At 45.0% G+C, this 21,815-nt stretch overlaps 1 protein-coding gene across 1 annotated transcript in view; it reads right to left on the bottom strand.

The window, feature by feature from the left end:
* LOC147683722 (ceruloplasmin-like) overlaps positions 1–21,815 on the bottom strand; it is a 451,969-nt gene that overhangs the window by 127,520 nt on the left and 302,634 nt on the right. The window contains exons 10-11 of the mRNA XM_086944095.1: positions 16,160–16,319; positions 13,824–14,036 (exon numbers count right to left, since the gene is read on the bottom strand). Coding sequence (XP_086800221.1) covers positions 13,824–14,036; positions 16,160–16,319 — 373 coding nt within the window. The remainder of the gene's footprint in view (positions 1–13,823; positions 14,037–16,159; positions 16,320–21,815) is intronic.

The following is a 21,815-nucleotide window of genomic DNA, read 5'->3' as shown; positions in this document are numbered from 1 at the left end:
GGCTACTTGCAGGACCTCTTCTGGGACATCTTGGGGGAGTCGCCGACTTTGTCATCCGAATAGACAGGGCACATAGAGTGGGGCTCCAAAGATGCTCGCCTACCCCGCCACCGGACATTTTAGCCTTTCTCCCTAACTTCCCGCTCAAGGAGCGGATTCTTCGGGAGGCCAGGCGGTCACAGCCTCTTCAGTTTCGAGGTCACCCTGTCGCCCTATATCAGGACCTATCGGCCATAACGCTACAAAAACGGAAGGCATTCAAAGTAGCAACAGACTTTTTAAGGCAGCACGAGGTTCCCTACTTTTGGGGCCATCCTATCCGGCTGATATTTAAGTGGAATGAGGCCCTACAACAGATGCGTTTGCTCAAGGACACGTGTGCTCTAATGGGAGTTGACTTGAAAGAGGACGCGCCACCGGTGAGATCTTCGCAAGGGCCTTCCAGAGGAGGCTGGCACACAGTGGGCGGTCCCCGGGGCGACACTTGAAACCCGAGGCCCACATCATGCAGGAGAGAGCTACGGCCATCGCAGAAGTGGCCAGGGAAACCTCATCCTCAGACTGATTTCTGCACCTCGTGGGGGGGTCACCCACTACATGCCACATGCTCATGGGCTGGGGGGGTGAGGAGCGGGGGGCCACGATGGGTGCCTCTGGACATGCACCCTGTAAGTAACTTCACCACAGCCCTGTGTGGACTGACAGGACTGGGACTATACGTACTTTTGGTTGGGGTGTTGGGGGGTGGGAGGCGGGAGGGGGGGCTGGACCGGGGGAGTTGGGGTTGGTTTGGGTGGGGTGGGGTAGGGTAGGTGGGGTTGGGGGAGAGGAGGGTGGGGGCGGAGGGTGGGGGCCAGCAGACAGGGTGGGGGTTGTAGTTCTGGGAGAGGGGAGTTGTTCTGGGAGGGACCCCTCTGTCCACCTTTGTTGCTTTTCTTTTCTTTACCTGCATCTTGGTCGCTACGCACACTTCTTGGAGCTTTAGAACCTGTCCTGACTAATGCTGGCACACACTAACCTCACAGTCCTCTCTCTTAATGTACGGGGGCTTAACAATCCCATCAAGCCCCGAGCGGTCCTGTCCCAGCTTGCACACTCCACAGCAGACATCTGCCTTCTCCAAGAGACACACCTTCTTCCCAAAGACCACCACAGATTAAAATCCTGGGCCTTTCCTATACAGCTTTTCTCATCTGCCTCCAAAAAGGTGGCCGGGGTGGCGATACTGGTATCCAAATCGTTTACGGGCAAAGTGCTGCAGCGGGAGGCGGAACTGAAGGGGCGATTGTTAGTGTACCGCTTCCTAATAGCCAGCATAACGCTCTTGGTAGGCTCAATCTACTCACCCAATGAGAAACAGGAAGCATTCCTCCGAACGGCGCTAGCAGCAGCTACAGCCAACTCAGAACGCCACTTACTGATAGGGGGGGACCTCAACTTAGTCTTCCACAACACAGCAGACCGCTCATGCCAACGAACAGGGCAAGTGGGAGCCCTTTCCGAATTGGGACATGCACACCTCCGGGAGCTCGGTTTCACCGACCTCTGGCGACATTTTCATCCACGCAGCACAGCCTATACCTACCACTCGGGGCCCACATCTCCTATGCGAGGCTAGATTACTTTCTTTGCGCGTCCCATCTAGTTGCGCGAGCCTAGGACATAGAGATACTACCGGCCTCGCTGTCAGACCACTCGCCAATGGTGACCACCTTCTCTCTACCGGCAACGCCGGCCCCGCAGCAACACTGGCGCCTCCGGGAATCCCTTCTTCGTACCCCCGCGACAGTGGAGCGGATTAAACAACACCCACAACAACAATACTGACACCACACGGGCGACACAATGGTCAGCCCTTAAAGCGGTCTTGCGGGGCGAATTCATCTCCGTGGCCACAGCTGACAATAAAGATAGGGAGCGGAGACAAGAAGAGCTTACGCAGCGAGTAGCAGAACTGGAGCAATTGCACCAGCTCACCGGAGCCTCGAGAGCCTGGCGCCAACTCTGCACAGAGAGAAAACTGCTGGCCGCTCTCGACCAGGACGCGGTGGAGTATGCAGCTCTCCGTCTCCGACAGGCATACTACACCGGAGGAGATCTTTGTGGACGCCTGTTGGCGACCAAACTGAGGGAGCAACGCGTGCGTCAGGGAGTGCAGGCCCTGCGAACGGAAGGGGTGAGCTAGTCACGGAGGACGCTGATATAGCTGAGACCTTTGGGGCATTTTACCGGTCCCTCTATGCGGGTGACGCCCTTGACATCCGGGCAGGTCAGACATACCTACAGGAAGCGCAGATACCGTCCTTAAACACAGCCCTGGAAGAGGTAGTGTCCGCAATCTCCCGCCTTAAACAAGGGAAATCCCCTGGACCCGATGGGTATCCAGCGATCTTCTACAAGACATTCTGCCATCAGGTGGCCACCATCCTCCGGGACCTCTTTAATTCCTTTGACCAACCGGGTGCGATCCCCGCAGACCTGCTAGAAGCATCTATCTCGGTCATACCGAAACCCGGTAGGGATAAAGCCCGCTGCTGCTCCTACCGGCCGATCTTATTATTGAATATTGACTTTAAACTCTATACAGGCATCCTGGCAAATCGGCTCGCGCCGTACATGCAACAACTTGTTGAACCAGATCATACCCCAGCGACAAACTAGCGACAATACCAGGAGAGTATTGCATATTATTGAGGCTGGGTTGCGGACGCGGCCAGACTGCATGCTTCTTACCATCGACGCGGAGAAAGCATTCCATAGGGTGCACTGGCCCTATCTCGAGCAAGTTCTGCGTCTGTTTGGTCACGGGGACACACTCTGCACCCGCATCTTAAACTGCTATAGGCAACCCAATGCCGCGGTGCGCGCTAATGGTCACACCTCCCCCAGATTCCCGATTGGCAGAGGGACCAGACAGGGATGTCCCCTTTCCCCAATCCTGTTTGCCCTCTACATGGAACCACTGGCACAGAGAATTAGAGAACATGCTCTCATTAAAGGCATTAAATTCGGAGGTGACACCCATAAGATCAGCCTCTACGTCGATGACACCCTGCTGTCCGTTACCGATCCGGTCCCCTCCCTGAGTGCGCTCTTTGTGGAACTCCATAGCTTTGCACTTGCCTTGGGGTTCAAAGTAAATGAGGATAAATCGATTGCCCTCAATATCTCGCTGTCGCCCGAGACCCTGTCTGTAGTACAAGAAGAACACGATATGCAAGGGTCGGACACTACGTCCCCTACCTGGGAGTCCTGCTGGGTCCCACCATCCCTGCCATGGTAGAAGCGAACTACACTAGACTCCGCACACAGCTGCGAGAGGAGCTGCGGAGATGGAGACGCCATTCGCTCTCTTGGCTGGGGAGAATAGCGGCCACCAAAATGACGCTACTACCACAGATCCTCTACCTATTCCATACCCTTCCCCTGCGACCACCTCAAGGTTGGATCCAGCAAATGCAGTCTGAGCTGGCACGCTACATTTGGCAGGGCCGCCGGTCACGATTCAAGTGCGATATCACAATCCTCCCACCTGCATATTGCGGGTGGGAGTTCCGGACCACCAACTCTATTTCTACGCGGCACAACTGTGGAGCCTGGCGGAATGGTACCAGCTGGAATCGAGCAAGTCCTGGCTGTTCCAGGACCAGGCGGTGGCCGGCATGCCCCTGCAGGGAATCCCCTTTCTTCCACGGTGACACAGGCCACCTAATCTTTACGCATCCCAGATCACTAGCACAGTCATGGAGGTGTGGGACCAGGTAGCTACCAAGCATGAACTGACATCCTTTCCCTCTCCCTTGACACCTCTATTCGCAAATCCCGACTTCACCCCAGGGTCTCGACCCGAAAGCTTTTGTAAACTAGCGACGCACTCCCTGCAGGGCACTAGGGCATCTCTTCTACCTGGAAGCCATCCTTTCTTTCCAGCAACTGAAGGAAGCCTACGCTATCACAGAGGGAGATAGGTTAGCGTACCTGCAGGTGCGACACTGGGCCCTTCACCCTGACGTTAAACCAGGAGCCCAACGTCGCCTCACCTCCTATGAGAAATGGCTGGTTACCTGCACCTCTGAGAATAAATTAATCTCTGACCTATATCAACACCTACTCTTTACGAACACCCACACATACAACGCAGGAAGATGTCGGTGGGAGCGGGAACTAGGTAGGGCCCTCACACACAAGGAGTGGAGCGGGATCTATCACAGGGCATGGCACTCCGCACACCACTCTGGTCTCACTGAAACCCTAACCAAGGTGGCTACATATTGGTACCACACACCTGAGCGCCTGCACCAGGCGGATCCCCATGTCAGCGACCACTGCTGGAGAGGGTGTGGGGAATTAGGCACGCTGGAACACCTACTCTGGAGCTGTAAACACATACGGGAATACTGGGACACGATCATTAACGAGGTGGACTCCCACCTGGATACTCAGCTGCCCCGATTCCCCACCTGCATCCTGCTGGGATTGCCCAATGCCCTGATGTACCCACTGAAGTCCCGCAGGGGTCGTCTCATCGCCATTGCCCTAGGGGCAGCTACCCAAAACATTTTGGCACACTGGAGAACGCCACATAGCCCCCAACACACACTAGTTGGTTACACAGGTTGTGGATGGTGCTTGGAATGGAAAAGTTGCCTTTAGTACAGGCCGGGAGGGGGGAGGAATTTCCAGAGCTTTGGCACCCTTTCCTGACACTACTCAAAGGGGAATTTCGCGAGTTGAGCTGTCCCAGATACCTACGTCTCCTACAGCTGGCAGATACACCACTTCCAGACCCACGGCCACCAAAAAATGCACGGACTCGCAGGCCCAAATAAGTGTCTCTCTGCCTCCTTATGTAGATTGTTACGAAGCAGATTTTTTTTGGGGGTGGACAGAGGGGGGTAGGAGGGGGGAGGGAACTGTTGTAAAGTTTCAAGGCATTTCAACTGCTCTATGTCACTACACAGACCCGATGGGCATGTTACCCTTGCTTTTCGATTGCGCATGGACAATTAGCAAGCCACAAATGTCTGACATCGCAAAGCCTACTTGTTTTGTTCCTTGTGAAAATTCAATAAAAGATTTAAACCATAAATGGTTTGCCTCTTTCCTCTCGGACAGATCCCAAATTATTTAAAAAGCGAACAGTCTTTCATCTCCATTGGCTGTAGGTCAAGGTGTCCCTCAAGGTTCTATCCTGGCACTCACTAATCTCTACCTGGAACCATTAGGGAACCTCCTAAGCAAATCTGGGATCCATTACCATCTTTATGCGGATGACACTCAAATCTACCTCAAGGTGTCTTCTGCACACGATCTCTCATTACTCGACTCTACTCTCAACTCCTTTCACAACTGGATGTTAGCGTTCAATGGTGGATGGATCTGCTGAACTTACTCAACAACAAACCCATCATTGTCGACAGCTCTAAATCCCTAGTTGTCATTCTTGACAAAAGACGCAACGTAATCTCCCACATCAACTCTATTGCCAAGAACACATGGTACCAGTTGCGCCTTCTTTGGGGGATCCATTGGTTCTTCCCAGAGTAAGACTTAAAAACCTTGGTACAATCGCTGGTTCTTTCAAGACTGGATTATTGCAATTCTCTTCTGACGGGCCTACCCAAATCCCACCTCTCCCCTCTCAAATCCATACTCCATTCAGCAGCTCGCTTCATTTCAGGGTCTAAACGAAGTGACCACATCACTCCTATCTTTGATGGCTTCCGAACGAGGCAAGATCTATTTACAAAACTGCCTGCATCACACACAAAGCCTGGCATACGTCCTCCTCTTGTTACCTGGCTAATAAATTGAAATTGTCCGGAGGCTCTCGACCCTCTCGCAATGCGGAAAAGCTTCTGCTTGAGCACCCCATCTTCAAAAGGGAAAGATCGATGGCGCAATCCTCAGGCAATGGGGTGAGAATCTGGAACTCACTTCCCCCATTGCTCCGTGCCCCCTCCTTTACCCGGATCTTCAAAGCTCATCTCAAATCTCTTCTCTTCCAAAGACACTTTCAGAACTAATACCTTCATACTCGGACCCCTCTTGGAAGTTCACTCTTCATTGTAAATTTGTATTTTTTCCTGTGCATTCCTCACCCCTGCGTGCTGTGTTGGATTTTGTGTTTGTGTACTCTTCATTCTCAGGCCCCTCTTGGAAGTTCGCTCTTCATTGTAAATTTGTATTTTTTCCTGTTCATTCCTCACCCCTGCGTGCTGTGTTGGATTTTGTGTTTGTGTACCCTTCATTTTTAGTCTTTGTAATGTTCTATTTTGTACCACTTTTCTCTTGTAACGTAACTAGCTCTATTGTACAGCGCTCTGACACCTTCGGGTAATGTCAGCGCTTTATAAAAATGCACTATATAAAAAAAAAATTAAAAACAAACTTTTATGTAGCCCAACTATATAGGCGATCTGGAATACATATCTGAAGGTGTTTTCTTGTATACATCCACAATATATTCACTTCTATGTGTTTCTTCACAAGGGTACCCTGCGCACAATTGTTGTCCTGTCTGTTTTCTACATTTGTACATGAATATATCATGTTTCCTCTGATTTTGTCAATAACATTTCAAGTTTTAGAATAATTAATGGTCTATATTAAATCACTATTTGAGCCATAGTGTTATTTTGTTGTTTGTATTAGTTGGTTGCCAAAAAATCTGTTTTGACCTTCTGATGTATTCGCATAAATGAAATCCAAGTGCATCAGAACGAAAAACCACCTCAGGAACGCGGTAGGAATGCAAGGCTAATAACTAAAATGGCACAAGCCTTTGGGTTCGAGAAAGTAAATATGACTTTGTTGGTGACTGAAAAGAATCACAATTTCGAAGGATAGCAGCATACTAATACATACTTCTTGCGGGTGGCATGATCACGCCAGGACTGTGATTCCAAAGCAGCCTTGGCAAATTTTGTCGGACAATCCCCCATACTGACCACTACAAGGGTGCTTGGGGGGGTTCCCCCAAGACAATTGGGGGGGGGGGCAAAAGTGTGCATTCTACAACAGATTTATATTATATATTCAATTGTATTAGCTTTTACAGCATAGTAAATGATGACCTTACAGTGCTCCAGGATACCCAGACGAACCCACAAACATTCTTACACAGAACACAATAAAGTAAGATGATAAGCAAGAAACATGAATTGAAAGATAACATAAGTGCACACATTCACTGTTAGGCACAACCAAGAAACCCAAACACAATGAGGGATGTTAGCATCCTCCACCCCAGAAAGTAGCACGGCAAGGCTGGCTTCACCACTGGTAGAGCCCAGGGCAACCCCCTGATAACCTTCTCTTTCTCCACAGATTCCCTCACTATCACTCTCCAACAGTGCCCCTCATCTCTCCATAGCCCCTCTCTCTCATGTATTTCATTTGTTTTATAGCGCCTCTTATGCCATTTTAGGGAATCAGAGCACTTTACATCACACACACATATACAGAGACAATGAATTATAAGTTTGTTAATCAGTGTATAAAAAATGTTATATAAGACAAAAGTGACTAAAAGGTGTAGGAGTGAAATGTCATCCATACTGATAGGCATTTTTTAGGAGTGCTTGGACTGGAGAAGCACAAACTCTGGATTCAAAACGTAACACAGGGATTAGGGTTGGCTGTACTAAAATAATGCATTTCTACTCAGAAACACCCTTCTTTTTTAGCAACATTAGGATAATGAAAGACTGGAAAAAATCTTTCTAATGTATATCATGCAGTTCGCATGCAGCTCTTTGATGGCAGGTCATAGCTCACAGTGCCATATTACGAGACTAAGTTATGAATAGAAAGTAACAAAAAAATGTCTTTCACAAAATCAGTAACTCACTGAGCTATCCACCCAAAATACATTTCTGCATGGTACAGTGAGCTGCATGTTCATATTCTTTGCAGCAGGCATGTTAACCATCTGGGCTGCTTTAGATGAGTCAAAACTACCACTAGACAAAACTCTGAGTCTGATCCCCCTCCAGCAAGAGCATTAGTCACTAGAGTCATCTTAACATTTTTATTTTTGCCTGATAACGGTTGATATAAAAGTAACTGCAGCGGCTGCTATTAGACCAATGACAATTTGCAAAACACAGTGCCCCCTCAGCGGGGAACATCCTTTACAACGTAACTTTTACCACGCAGTGCCTTTACGACGCAACTATTACAACGCAAACCATTACAACGCATTGCGCTGGGGGGCGCTCTAGGATAGGGAATAGATTTAATTTACTATCCAACACCTTCCCTAGTGTCCACGGGGACTGGAGTTGGAATAGTAAATTAAACTATTCACTATCCAGCACCCCAAAGCACTATGCGTTGTAAAGGTTTGTGTTGTAATACTTGCGTTGTAAAAGCATGCGTGGTAAAAGCATGCGTTGTAATGTCATACATCCCCCCTCAGCTCAATGATAAACTGACTGCCAGTAACAAAACCAGCCCTCACCCTTCCAGCTTCACAGGAAAAAGCCGGATGCCACCTATGGCCAGAAAAGGGCCTTGCATGGTTGTCATGCCCAATTGAGATGGAAGAAGAGTAGCAACGTACCAATGAGTACGTTTAGGGTGCGGCGTGAATGGTTAGGTGTAATGGAAATGGAAGAGGGATGGGCAGTGATGTCTGGTGCAAAAACAATGACTGAAAGGCAAGCTTGAATGGAAAAGGGAGGGTCCAAGTTGAATACGGATCAATCAATGGAACAGCCCCTGCAATCACATTGGGATAAAACTAATCAGGGTTAATAACATAAAACCGAGAATATTCATGATGCATATAGCTCCAAACTGGTATATGTAATGATTTTAAGACACCTTATTGTGGATGCATAACAGTTAGTTGATTTCACAGACAGCATGCACAATGTCTATTGGGAACCCTAATAACGAATACTCAATATGTTCGCAATACCACTACTTCACGATTGCAATTTGCAGTTACTTGGCGAAAATAATATGGACTCATAATGGTTAATTTAAGGTAACTGAGAGTTCACACAACGTCCATTGGGAAACTTCACATCTGAAGCTCATGGTAGAAGCATGAATTGTGAATGAATATGATGAAAGGGCCATACACCATGTATCCTTCAAGTGGATAATAAATCATTTGAATCACAACCAGTTTTAATAGTGTCTTGGAAGGAACTTCATGTTTTGAATTCGGAAACCGTGGGAGACATAGATTATAAATTAACATTAAGGGACATATTAAGGGAGTCTTGCATCACGTTTGCACCACGCAAGGTGGTACATGCGTGTCACAAAGGGAGACGCTTTGACCTTCACATTTATGCAGTATTCAGGACATTTTACCTCCACGTGGTAAAATAACTCTTTCTATCACCTGCCAACAAATATATGTTTGCTGTGTTATTTGGGGGTGATAATTATGAAAGCAGGGCAGGATTGTCTTTTTTGCGTTTTATTGTACTGTTGTGTTGGTGTATTCAATCCTTCACTTTATGCCATGGCTGTCCAATGTAAGCTAAATTTCAAGGGCACCAGATGGATTAAATTACATTGATAGAATTATATTTGGAAAAGTGTTGATTGATACCTGTGTTTGATGGAGCTGCATTTCAATTCCTTCCTGTTCAGAGTGTGGGGGCACTCGGAATAGCTGCTGCATTCATAGTGTCCTTGGATGGGTTGGGAGTTCCACATCCCTATGATGGGATTATCACATGAATTCCAGCTGCATGCTCTCACTAATTGATCCCTTACATTCTTTTCTTTATAGAATGGAAACAATGGTGCCTCATTGACTAAATTGGCCACTGTCAATATTACCCAATGTTTGTGACACATTGAACAATTTGGTTGGAGCAGGGAGTAAATGTGGTAATGCATGGTATTCATTTTATTTATTTCTTCCGTCTGGTTTCTATAAGATTTTCATGAGGGCGATACCACATTTGTTTCATACCTTAAGTGACAGGTTGGTGGGGATATAAACCATGTAGGTTTTCACTATGGATTTGGGCTTCCTCAAAATATTCCTTCTTTCATTTACAGTTCCTACTGATAGGGAGAAACTGGGCATATGAATGGTAATCCTTGAGTTCCTGTGGGTGGATACTAGAATAGCGTAAGTCAGTGTTGCGATGTTTGGGTTTACAGTAGAGTTTAGCAGGCAGTTTTCACTCATATGGGATAATCTTGAGATCGAGAAAAGGGTGAGGGCGGCTTACTATATGATTTTGTGAATTTTGAGTGGAAACTGGTGGTTTTGAGCCAATCAAGAAGGATAGCAAAGTCTCTTCACCCCTTCTCCATATTGAAAGGATGCCTATGTAGCATTTCCATAGATGTATGGGATGGATTTCTCCCTGGTACGAGTGTGTTTTGGTTATGCCTATATGCAGTAATGACATTGGAAAATCTCTGCGCACTAGTACAAGAGTTATTCTGGACTCCAATATGCCTTTCACAATAGAGAGGCCCTCTACTTGAAGTATATTTATGTGTAATGATTTGATGCAAAATCATTAAAAAATATTGTTGACATCACACTGTATATCCTCTGTCGGAATCACAGCCAGATTCCATGAGCCTCGTGGGTGGGTTCTCTGTGGTTTTTGTACTTTCGGAATGGTTTTGGATACTAGTTTGCATGGGTGTTGTTGAATAAAACCTCATTCTGGCTTACAAACCAGTGTTGAGTGCCTCTTTCACGAGAATTGTGAATGCGCTGTTCTTTCTTTTTTGTAGAATTATGACCCTGTGCCTGATATTCATTATTGACTAGCTGACCAGGATTTCTTGTCTATATTTCGTTTTGTCTATTTTGATAATGTCACCCCTTTTTGTGGTTTGATGATGATATCATCATTATCTCATAGAGGATGTAAGGCATTAAGTTATACTTTTGAGATGTTATATAGAACATATTCTTAATATATTTTATGTTTTATCAAGTCCTTCAACCACAGTTTCCCACAGGCAAATACCTCTGCTGCAATCAATAAATTGGGGGGATTAGAGGTTGAGAGAGGACGAAGTTTAAGTCCTGAATTATTAACGGAAACAGGACGTGTTTTATATTCAAAGAAAACTTTAATTCCTACCCAAAGGAAAATTCAACAAATTGACATTTAGTTTGAAAAAATACACCAATTCAGTATTCACAAGGTGAAGACCCTTGCTTAGAAGCATAATCTCAGATTCCTTCAGTACACGTTGGGATAAATTGAAAGCCCTGTTCCTGCTATGCCCTTGCAGTCATTGTTTTTGCACCTTACATTAAGCAAGTACATTCACTCTGCACCCTAAACCTATTCATCGATACATCCCTTTTCTTCTTTCATTTTGATTACCCACGTCCAAAACCTATGTTTTAATACAACAAACCTATGTATTAATACAACGCTATCCTTCAAAATGGTGATTCTAATTGATTACTGCCACACAATGTTTTCTTTCTGGGCCGCACACGACACCTATCATGTTAAGTGTGTTTGACAATCCTTGCTTTTTAACTAGGGTTGAACCACTTCTTCCTTACATTTAAATAAAAATCCTCAGGGATAGGCTCTGATCTTTTCAGTGGTGGGCCATTCAATTTTAGTAGGGTTGAATTCCTGCCCCCCCTTGCAAGATTATTTTCTTCTTCTGACGCACACCTCGAATTTTCAATGTAAATTTTCCAACTCCCCGGATCCTCTCATCCATTGAGTCGATTAATATGAATGTTTGTTTCTGTATGATTTCCACCTTTTTACCCTCTTTTTAATGTGTGTATCCACTTTCTCCCTGCCATTCCTTTTTCAGACTTGTGAGGAATCAATTAGAGGAGGCAGACCATGTAGGCACGGATTGGTGTCGTTACAACGCAGGTTATTACAACGCCTGCTGTTACAACGCGGTTTTTACATTGCATACCATTACAACGCATAGTGCTTTTAAGCGCTGGATAGTGAATTATTTAATTTACTATTCCAACTCCAGTCCCCGTGGATAGTAGGGAAGGTGTTGGATAGTAAATTAAATATATTCCCTATCCTAGAGCGCCCCCCAGCGCAATGCGTTGTAATGGTTTGCGTTGTAATGGTTGCGTTGTAATGGTAGTGCGTTGTAATAAATGCATTGTAAGTGATGTTCCCCGTAGGCACATATGGCAAATTTTGTAAAAAAAAATGTCACTACCGATGTTTGTTTTCCCAACTATTTTCAAGTTATTTTTGCATATATCTTTATAGGTAAAGACAATGCTTTAAATGTTTTCCTCGCCCTGATGATGTACGGCAAAACACGAAATGTTCGATGCACCCTAGACGCATACAGGATTTAAAGGTATGCTTCAAGTTTTATTGAGCAGAATTTGTCTTTACAATTGACATTAATAGCTTTAGGCACTCTGCATTTAATTTCTGCTCTATGACCGATTCTAATGCCTCACACATTAGTGATTTTTAGTTTTAAACTGTTGTTATCACTGTGCATATTCCCTTTTTTGTGTATGAGCACTACTGCTATGATTGAATCATTCCTCAATATAATTTTGATAAATTGATCTCTATTTATGAAATACAGGGTGCTTACTTTTTTCAGTTCATAGATTATGGTATAAATATTCCATATCAGCAAGTCATTTAAACCATTATCTAACTTATACCTCGTAGATTTACTCCAGTTAGATCTGTTGTGTGTCAGAATATGGAAGTAAATAACAAAACCTAAAAAAAATATTGACTCCATAATATTCACTATCACCTTATCATCAAGGTAATTCTTTAAGGGTAGGAATACGTTTTTTTTACTCTAAAATGTAAATGTATGTACCTTGTGTGTCTATATATATGTATATTTATTGGCAAGGAACATAAATGTGGAGTTAAGAAAAGTAAATATACACTTACCTATATATACTTTCCTTGATTTGGTAGTAGTTGAAGTTTTGGAGACAATGTTTTTGTAGGTTGAGCTTAAAGACTGAATATTGTGGTACTACACCTAAGCATTAAGGTCTAGGTTAAGGTTGATGCCCTATTTTCATCAATATGACTTTTCTTATTATAGATGCATCATTTTTATGCAGCTGTGAAATAAAATGTAATTAAGAATTGCTATTTTTGTATTCACTGTTGTTCTATGTCCACACTATAGCAGTATTTGTTTCTTCACTGATTCTTTTGCAGGACCTCCATGGCTAATATGCATCCTCTACAACTTGTACAGCACTGCTTTTGTTTTCTCTCGTCCAATTGAATCAGTGATGTTTCCTACAGAGGTTGGGGAGGCTTCCCAGTCACTAAATGGGTGTCAGGGAGACAGGCAGGTGCTAAGTATGCAGCACGGGATAGGCTGGGTAAGCAACCTCTAGCCATGCAGAAAATTGAAGAGGTAAGTGGTAAACTGTGAGGAGACCACAACGTTGATCATCTCTCAGTTTCTCCTCCATTTCTCCATTAGCTGGTAGCCTCTGTCTTTACAGCTAACCTCAACCTGGTCCCCTGTGGGGCATTCTTGAAGGGTCTCAGTCTGCCCACACAGACTTTACTGCATTGCATGCTTTGACTGCAAGGCAGTACTGTGTTCTGTCTCCTTCTCTACTGGCTTTCTATGGAATAGCGACAACACTTCGGCAACCAAGCACAACATCCATGTCACTCAGCCCCCACTTCTTTGACATGGAAAAAAGTACATTCTTCAGTTTTCTGCATTACTAGGCACCTGGAGCATGAAGTGCAACCTTCAAAAGGCATTTATTGTCATGCACCAATGTATAAAACTACATAATAGGACTTTCACTACTTTTAACCTTCAAAACTTTGACGAAAAAAATCATGCCATATTAGATTACTCACCTTCACTGTCCGGTACCATGGTGACTGTCAAGGATGAATGTGGAAAAAGACTGACAGTGTTCCGATGTGTCCCTTTACTTGATAGAGTGTTTCCAGAGAAGCTTATCCCATGCATATCAACTTCATTGCCTATGCTAATGAAATGCCAAGAAACACTATCTCCTTCGCACATGTCCAGTCCACGTTGGTTGCCATACATATAACCATTTATAGCTGAAAAGAGAGTTATAAAAAGGTGAGAGGACACAAATTAAGACTGATTAGTAAATGTGGTGGACAAATACATATACTATCTCCATTTTTAAGATTGTGTTTTATTTTTCCCTAATCCACCTACGTGGCATTAGATACATTCTATGATAAAAGTAGAGGATGGAAAAGAGATCGGGAAGACAACTGTGAAAAATAGTCCACTCAGTAGTAAGACCAATGAATTTTCACTCTCCATCAGAGGTGCCTTTTTTCAGAACTCAAAATGACAGCATATAGAAGGTGTTGCTTATCTTTAATATTTCTAGGATGATCATAAGTGATGTTTGAGAGTGTAAGGTTTGTGGAATTTAAGTGTAGTCAAGGGAGAAGAATTGAGTCCCTCTTGTCATGGATGGACTTCCTGAGTCTTTCTTACCAGTGCATGGTCTCTAGCCTCATCATTGGAGTTCCAAGGTCAGACTAGATACCATTGGAAATCAACTAGAAAATTAAATATCAAAATTAAGACCTTTTGCAGGTGTTGTGAGCATAGGCAACTGGTGAAAAGCAGGTTGAGGTAAGCTAATTAATAGGCTATTACAGTAGCTGCCCATAACAAGAGCATTGATTCGGCCTTTGGTTATGTGAAAGGGAGGGCAGATGATTTTCCATGTGTTTAGTAACTATATACTTGCTACTGTGGCACTGGTCAAGATAAAGGTGTCCATATTCCTAATTTGGCCAAAAATACTTCTGAGATACGTCATGGGGAAGATGAGTATATGACATTTTTTTAAAAATGGAGTTGGATAAAGTGGGGAGCGGGGGTGTGAAAAAATAAAGAAATCCAATTTTGAAGAGTGTCGCATGAATAAGTGGACAGCGATTCAGTGGTGCGCAGCTTTAAAAAATTTGAGATACAGGATTAGAGGAGGGTACAAAATGATCCGAAAGAAATAAGATGTGGGTGTCCTCAGATTGCAGGTGATAGGAGACACCAAATTATAATGAGAAGCAGAGAGTTATGATGGACAGAGGTGCTAAACACTGGAGTTATTATACAGTGCACTTTTAGTATAGTAGAGGGTGGCAAGGCCATAGGGAAAGGGGCGGAGGAGGTGAAATGCTGAAAGGGTGTTTTCAAGATGGGTGAACACAATTTCTTAAAAGGTCTTTGACAAGAATGGTAAGCGGGGAGACACAGCAGTATTTGGAACTCACATTGAGACAATAGGGATTTCAGTATGAATTTCCTCTCTGTGAATAGTCTTTAAAACACAGGTGACCTTGAAGCACCAACGGCTGCAAAGACCATCCTAAGTGTAGGTGTGTTTGTGGCCCAAGGCGTCTCAGAACTGGTAGAGGGGGAGACACCTACAGTGGGTGGCTGGATTCAGGGTTTATATAGAAGCTTGATAGTGAAATGCTTACATATTAAGACAGTGGCTGCCCACAAAACGATGACAAAATACAGGACATTGCATGTTTTACATTAACAAGTCTTGAAATAGAGAGGTTTGAAGCGGATGCAGGAGGCTGTTTTGTCGGATGTATGACGTTACAACGCATACTTTTACCACGCATACCATTACAACGCGGTTTTTACAACGCATACCATTACAACGCATAGCGCTTTGGGGATGCTGGATAGTGAATAGTTTAATTTACTATTCCAACTCCAGTCCCCGTGGACACTAGGGAAGGTGTTGGATAGTAAATTAAACTTATTCCCTATCCTAGAGCGCCCCCCAGCGCAATGCGTTGTAATGGTTTGCGTTGTAATGACTGCGTTGTAATGGTAGTGCGTGGTAAAAGATTCGTTGTAAAGGTTGTATACCGTTTTGTCAAGTGTATGCATGTATGTATATATGTATTCATGTGGTATAGATAGCCTAGACAGAAAGGAGTGGACTTCTATACAGGGTCAAAGACAAGCATAGACATGGACATATTGTATGGACTGAGAGTGTGCCTTATTAAATTTGGAACCGTCTTGTATTGGTATGCCTGAAATGCTAACAAAATGTATTTATGTTTATAAAACATGTAAAAACATGCCTGTAAATGCTTCTGTTCTAAAAAATCCTCTCACTTGAGTTCTCACTTAACCATGAGGTGCATAAAGCATCTGAAGGGGTTCTTACAGTGCATCATATTAGACTCTTGGAAGTCAGGGTCCTCCTTGTCTGTGACATTAGAATGTTTTGCAAACATCCCAATATTGTCATCCAGGTACCAGCTCAGATTTTCATCAAACACTGTAGGGAGCATGGCAAAATTCTTATGTTTTTTGCTTCTTTTGTCCTGTGGGTAAAAATTTGCAAATTACAATTAATATACCTGGTAAAAGAATAGTTTCAATTGATTACTTTAAATCTGAAAATCAGTACTTGATCCCTTAGAGGTTTAGCCTTTGGAGAGTGAAACAACAGCCCCCGGGGCCGCATAGGCCCTGTTCATTTTTGCCTGACAAAGAACTAACAGCCATATTTACAGTTCCTCTCTTGTATGGGATTTTTGTCCAAATTGCTACTGGTGGCATCCCAGAAGCCTTTACTACTGAAAACTGACCCCTAGAATATAATGGCACAAGAATATCGAGGACAAAATATCAGAGTACAAAATACCAAAAGGAATCTGCATATAGGGAAGTAAAGATTTACTATTTCAGAAACAATCCTGAAAAACTGGTATTTCTTTCTGAAACATGAAAAATGGCTCTGATGTGCTCGGACCTAACAGCCTATGAGTAGAGGCCCTTCATAGTAGACTTGGGTAGGAAAAATATGCGTCAAAGTCCCTGTCCTAAGCATTGTCGGTGTTCTGGCGCTAGCAGCCTATGCCAACCTAAAGCCTGAAGTTTTCCCCATGTGTAAATGAAGCATGGAACCTTGACTGTGGCAGAGGAGGACATTGGCCGTTTACAATGATTGTCCCACTTCTGCTAAACCCCTGTTGTCTCTAAGGAACAACTTTCCATTGCACCTTCAGAAAAGTTTGGGAACAGTGGGATTTGGAAAGACCTTTTGAGTTTATATTTGTATATAGAATTCCTACATGGACTTCTTTTCTCTTCTGAAAGAGTAGTGATACAAACTACTATAGTAGCCTGAGAGAGCGCAATTTGAATAAAACTTACGTATACGCCAGATGTACAAGCTCATGGCGTAAAGTTAGCTAATGTAACTTGAGAAATGAGAAAATGTATCCGTACTTACTCAAGAGTGTTTTAGTAGAAATAGAAAGCCCCTATAGTGTATGGGCTATAATAGAAATGTGTGGAAATGCTTAGAAATATTAAACGTGATTAATCAGGATCCATGTTATGTAGCTGCTAAAGAAGGAATGTCATGCTGCAAGCATAGAAGGGAACAGGCCTCATGGCCAGGGCAAAGAAGATTGGAAATGTACACTCATACACGACATGGATTGCACTATGTTATTTAGTAATGCTGTTTACTCGTTAGATTTATATTCCATAGAAGTGTTTTTCATAATTATAGAATAAGGTGTTAACATGTTATTTTAGTTATCGAAAGGATTTGAAGAGAATGGAACCTCTGCGAGAAGGGTTGTAGGCCTGAAGAGAGAAAAAGGTTTTTTCCATTTGCACGTGCTGATACATGATGAGTTGTGTCGAGAAATAAGTTGCAAACTTCTGTTAGAAGTTTATGAGAAATGGGATCCAAGTTGCGGATGTCTGTCTGCAGGTGCGAGGGGGGTTCCAATCAAAAGTTTGATGAATAGAGCTCTGTTCGAGGAGACTGGTACAGACATGGAGGAGGATTCAGGAATGTTTAGGGGGTATCGGCGAGCTGGAGAAGAAGCCTGAGAAGCAAGGTCAACGCTAAACATGAGGCCCAAAGGAAGATCATCATGGAAAAAGCCAGAACCGACACCACGTGAGGGGCGTCTCTTGAGGGGCGTTTCAACTGTAATTATGAATTTGTATTAGGGACAGCACCCCGGGGTGGAGAGAGAGCAGATGCCTGGGGACCTTTCAGAGAGTGGATGGGTAGGCAGAGAGGGGTCATGACTGGAGATCATAGGTTTTCACCTAAGACTAAGAGTGGGTGAACTTCTTAGGAAGTCATTCACAGCTGACACCTTTGATAGGTAGGGACTTTGTTATGTAGGGATACCATCCAGTACAGAGTAGGGACAGCCTAACCTGATTCCTTCCTTCCTTTGCAAATGACGGATAGATTACAATTTGTGTCTATCATTGCAACCCTGATGATTCTAGAAGTGATTATAGTGATAATCTTTGGCCGCCTAAGAATCTTTAGAGAACATATGTTTGTATTAGTGCCTCTATATCTTTTGAATCTCGTTTTGAGATGCCTGTATTTGCAGTTATCTGTGACTCTATAATAAACCTTTGAAACTTAGAAGTAGTATGTGGTTTTTCAGAGTCAAGCCCATTATTAGTCAAACTAACCTGGTATTGGATGCACTTTCTTTCCTCAATGACAGGCAATAAAGATTCAGTCGACCTGAACGGGGTTTAGATCTGGAGTGGTAAACTAGAGATCAAAAATCCCGCCCTCCCAGTTGGTAGCTATAGAGGATGGTTGCCTTCTTGAGGAAGGTGATCTAGGTCAGGTTAGATTACCCCAAGGCCCCTAGAGATCGATGATCGGAAGAATCGCCCGCCGAAGAGGGTGCTGACGGCGTGAGAAAGAAAAGCAGCAGTATCGGTCGAGAGTGAGTATAAAGGGTCATGCGTGTTAGATTGCGGTGTTTTTGTGTTGTATCTATGTTGTAATGTCTGGCGGAGTTGAATGCCTGTAGAGTGATTGTGGAACAGGTTGTGAGCGCGCGCAACCGGTGCAAATCTTAAGTTCAGAAGAGAGCTTAAGTGGTTCGGGTGTATCGGACATCCAGAGTAATGGTCAACCAGTGTGAAGGGGGTCATGAGGTACCATTGATCGCCCGCAGGACCGTGATAGGGGGAACGTAAGAGTGAGTGTGTGAGTAACGGACGCTGGTCGGAAGTTACTGTGTGTAAGCAACCTATCAGAAAGACGATTGCCCGGAAAGGCATTTCGTCAGTTGTGGTGACAATTACAGATAAACTGTGGACGCACAGGCAAGAGAAGTGATCGCTTGGTCGGAAGTAATCACCTTTCAGTGTATGAATGGGACGCATGCGTGACCGAGAGACGAGCTGAGAAAGGAAGGGAACTGCTGCAGAGGGGAGACGAGTGACGTCAGAAAGTGCCGCGCTGGGATTGGCCGGTAAGAGTGAGACCGCGCTGTGATAGGCCAACTAGCAAAGCCGTGCTAGGATTGGCGGATTGTCACCAGGAAGTAAACAGAATAGCGAAGCAGAAAATTGGACATTTGATCATGAAGTGTTATAAATGGTTAAGAGCGATGTTTAAGAAAGAGAGGCGGAGATCTTATGATGGGGAAGAGGCCCCGCCGGAGGGTACGCCGGCTAATTATATGGCGACGAATGTTGGGTTGCATACTATATTGTGGATTTCAAATTGGTGTAAGATTATGGAAGGGAATGAGGAACTGACGTTTCCAAAGTATGGGACGTTTAGATTAGAGATATTACATCAGTTAAAAGCAGCTATGACCTCAATGAGACCTCTGCCTAGACCGACCCAGTTTGAAGCCCTTAATGCATGGATTAGGGCGACGCACGATAGGAACCAGAACAGGCGACAAGAAAGGGTGAAACGATCGGTAAGAGCAGTGCAGGATGCCAAGTGGGATGCGGATGCTAAAAGATGGAGAGTGCATAACCTTGGAGTAAACAAACTGTACCCAGTGATAGAGGTGGCGGAAAACAAGAGCCCATTAGAGGAGGATGATGAGAGCGAGACAGAGGACAGCCTGATAAATAGGTTGCTAACAGATAGGCCACCCCCGTACAATAGAGAGACAGAAAATGCCGAGCCCAGCAGAGAAGGGGGGGCTGGCATAGGGGAGTATAGACCGCTTCCTAGCATGGATTGGGATCCCACTGCAAGTAAAGAATTGCCTCAACCTAGTCCGGTGCAGAAGGTAGTCGGAAGGTTTGTGGTACAAAAGGTGCCAGAAACGGAGCGTGCCACATCCTATGCACTACCAGACGCCCTGCAAGTACCTGTTACGATAGGTCCTATAGTATCGATTTATGACCCAGAGAGAGCCGGAGGGGAGGAACAGGTACGATTGGACAGGGAGAGAGCAGAAATGGCGAGGAGGAACGATACAATCAATTCCCCAAGACAGCTGCCAGGACCAAGGGACTGGAGCACCCCAGTACATACAGCAGTAGATCCCACAAGAGATCAGGGGGGCCCGAGATGGCCGGTAGATCTGAGGGGATCAGAGCCGAAATCCTTCCAGGAGTTAAGAGAGTACCTGAAGGAATGGGATGCGGCAGTAGAGGCTCACAAGAGCCTGATAGCAGCGGAAGCTGAAAGGGAAAGCCAAGATAGCAGGATCCGGTCTCACTGCGGGGCTGACGAAAGCAGTCCGGAGTGGGACGGGAAGGGTCAGGAAAGTAGAGGAGATACTCGTCATACCAGGAGTGGAGGTAGACCAGTATCGGAAAACAGGAGCCCTGAGTGTGGAGGGGTGTCCCGCCCCGTTCACAGCGAAGGGGAAAGGAGAACGCAGGAGTACAGGGACAGCTTTAAGTGCACCCACTATGCGTCTGGCAATAGTGGACAAAACGAGAGTTGCGAGAGGTCTCGCCATGATCCCTGTAATGAAGGACATGAACGGAATACCGGGGACATGGGGAGTCGAGAAGGAGCTTACCAGGTACTGAGTGACCCTAGGCAACGAGGGAATAGCGCCAGGGTGGAGAATAGCAGAGACTCCTACCATGGGGCTAGAGAAAACAGAGAGAATGGACAAAATGAAATTGGGGGAAACAGGACGGTGTTTCACCACCCTCCAAGGGAAGATGGCCGAGCATGGGACTTAGAAAGATGGGAGCAAGGGAGGACTCTCCTGAACACCCCTGAGCCTAGGCGTAGGACTCGTAGCTGGGATGGGAGAGATACCAATGAACATCCTAAGAAAGACATGTTGCGAGCCGAGATAAAAGCAAAGAGACTTGATGTCGCCAGTTTAAAATCAGATCTGGATGACATGGTAGATGGTACTTTGCCTTTGGAGAGAATGGATATGTACGAGCAGGATGAAGTACTGTTCATGGCAAAGGACATCACTCGGAAAGCGAGAGCAGCACATGAGAAATTAGCCGAACTAGCAGGAAAATACATAGTAGACTTGTCAAGGACCAAAGCATTACAGGGTAACCACAGGCTACATTATTCAGATCAGGACCTAGATGAGAGAAGAACAATAGGATTAAAAACACACATAAGGGAATTGATCACTGGAATAAGGACATGGAGAGCACTGGATAAATGGGAAGAAAGATGGTCCAAGAAAGGGACCGTCCGGAGAAGCACACTAGGGATGTCCCCAGAGGGAGGGCTGCAGAAGATAGCGGCATACCCTTTGCGTGAGGTTGCAAACGGGAGCTATGTGCATGTGCCCTGGAGTAGGGGGGACTTAGCTGCCTTTACCAATTCCTTTCCTAAATTGAGGGAGAATCCAGTGGAATGGTACAAGCAGGTAGAGAGGTTCGTAAAAATCTCCAAAGTACTCTGGATTGACCTGAACACCCTGTTTGACATTGTGGTACCAGGAGACTTGTGGTCAGCATGTAAGGTTAGTGCTGAATGGCCCACATCAGAACCAGAGAGAGATGCACGGACTAATGGGCCGTCCGAGACAGTAATGACAAAATATGAGAGAGTGATGACTTGGCTGAAGGACAAG

This window comes from Lissotriton vulgaris, chromosome 11 (assembly GCF_964263255.1).
Source record: "Lissotriton vulgaris chromosome 11, aLisVul1.2, whole genome shotgun sequence".
NCBI classification, from domain to species: domain Eukaryota; kingdom Metazoa; phylum Chordata; class Amphibia; order Caudata; family Salamandridae; genus Lissotriton; species Lissotriton vulgaris.
This window is presented reverse-complemented; position numbering and strand designations above follow the sequence as displayed.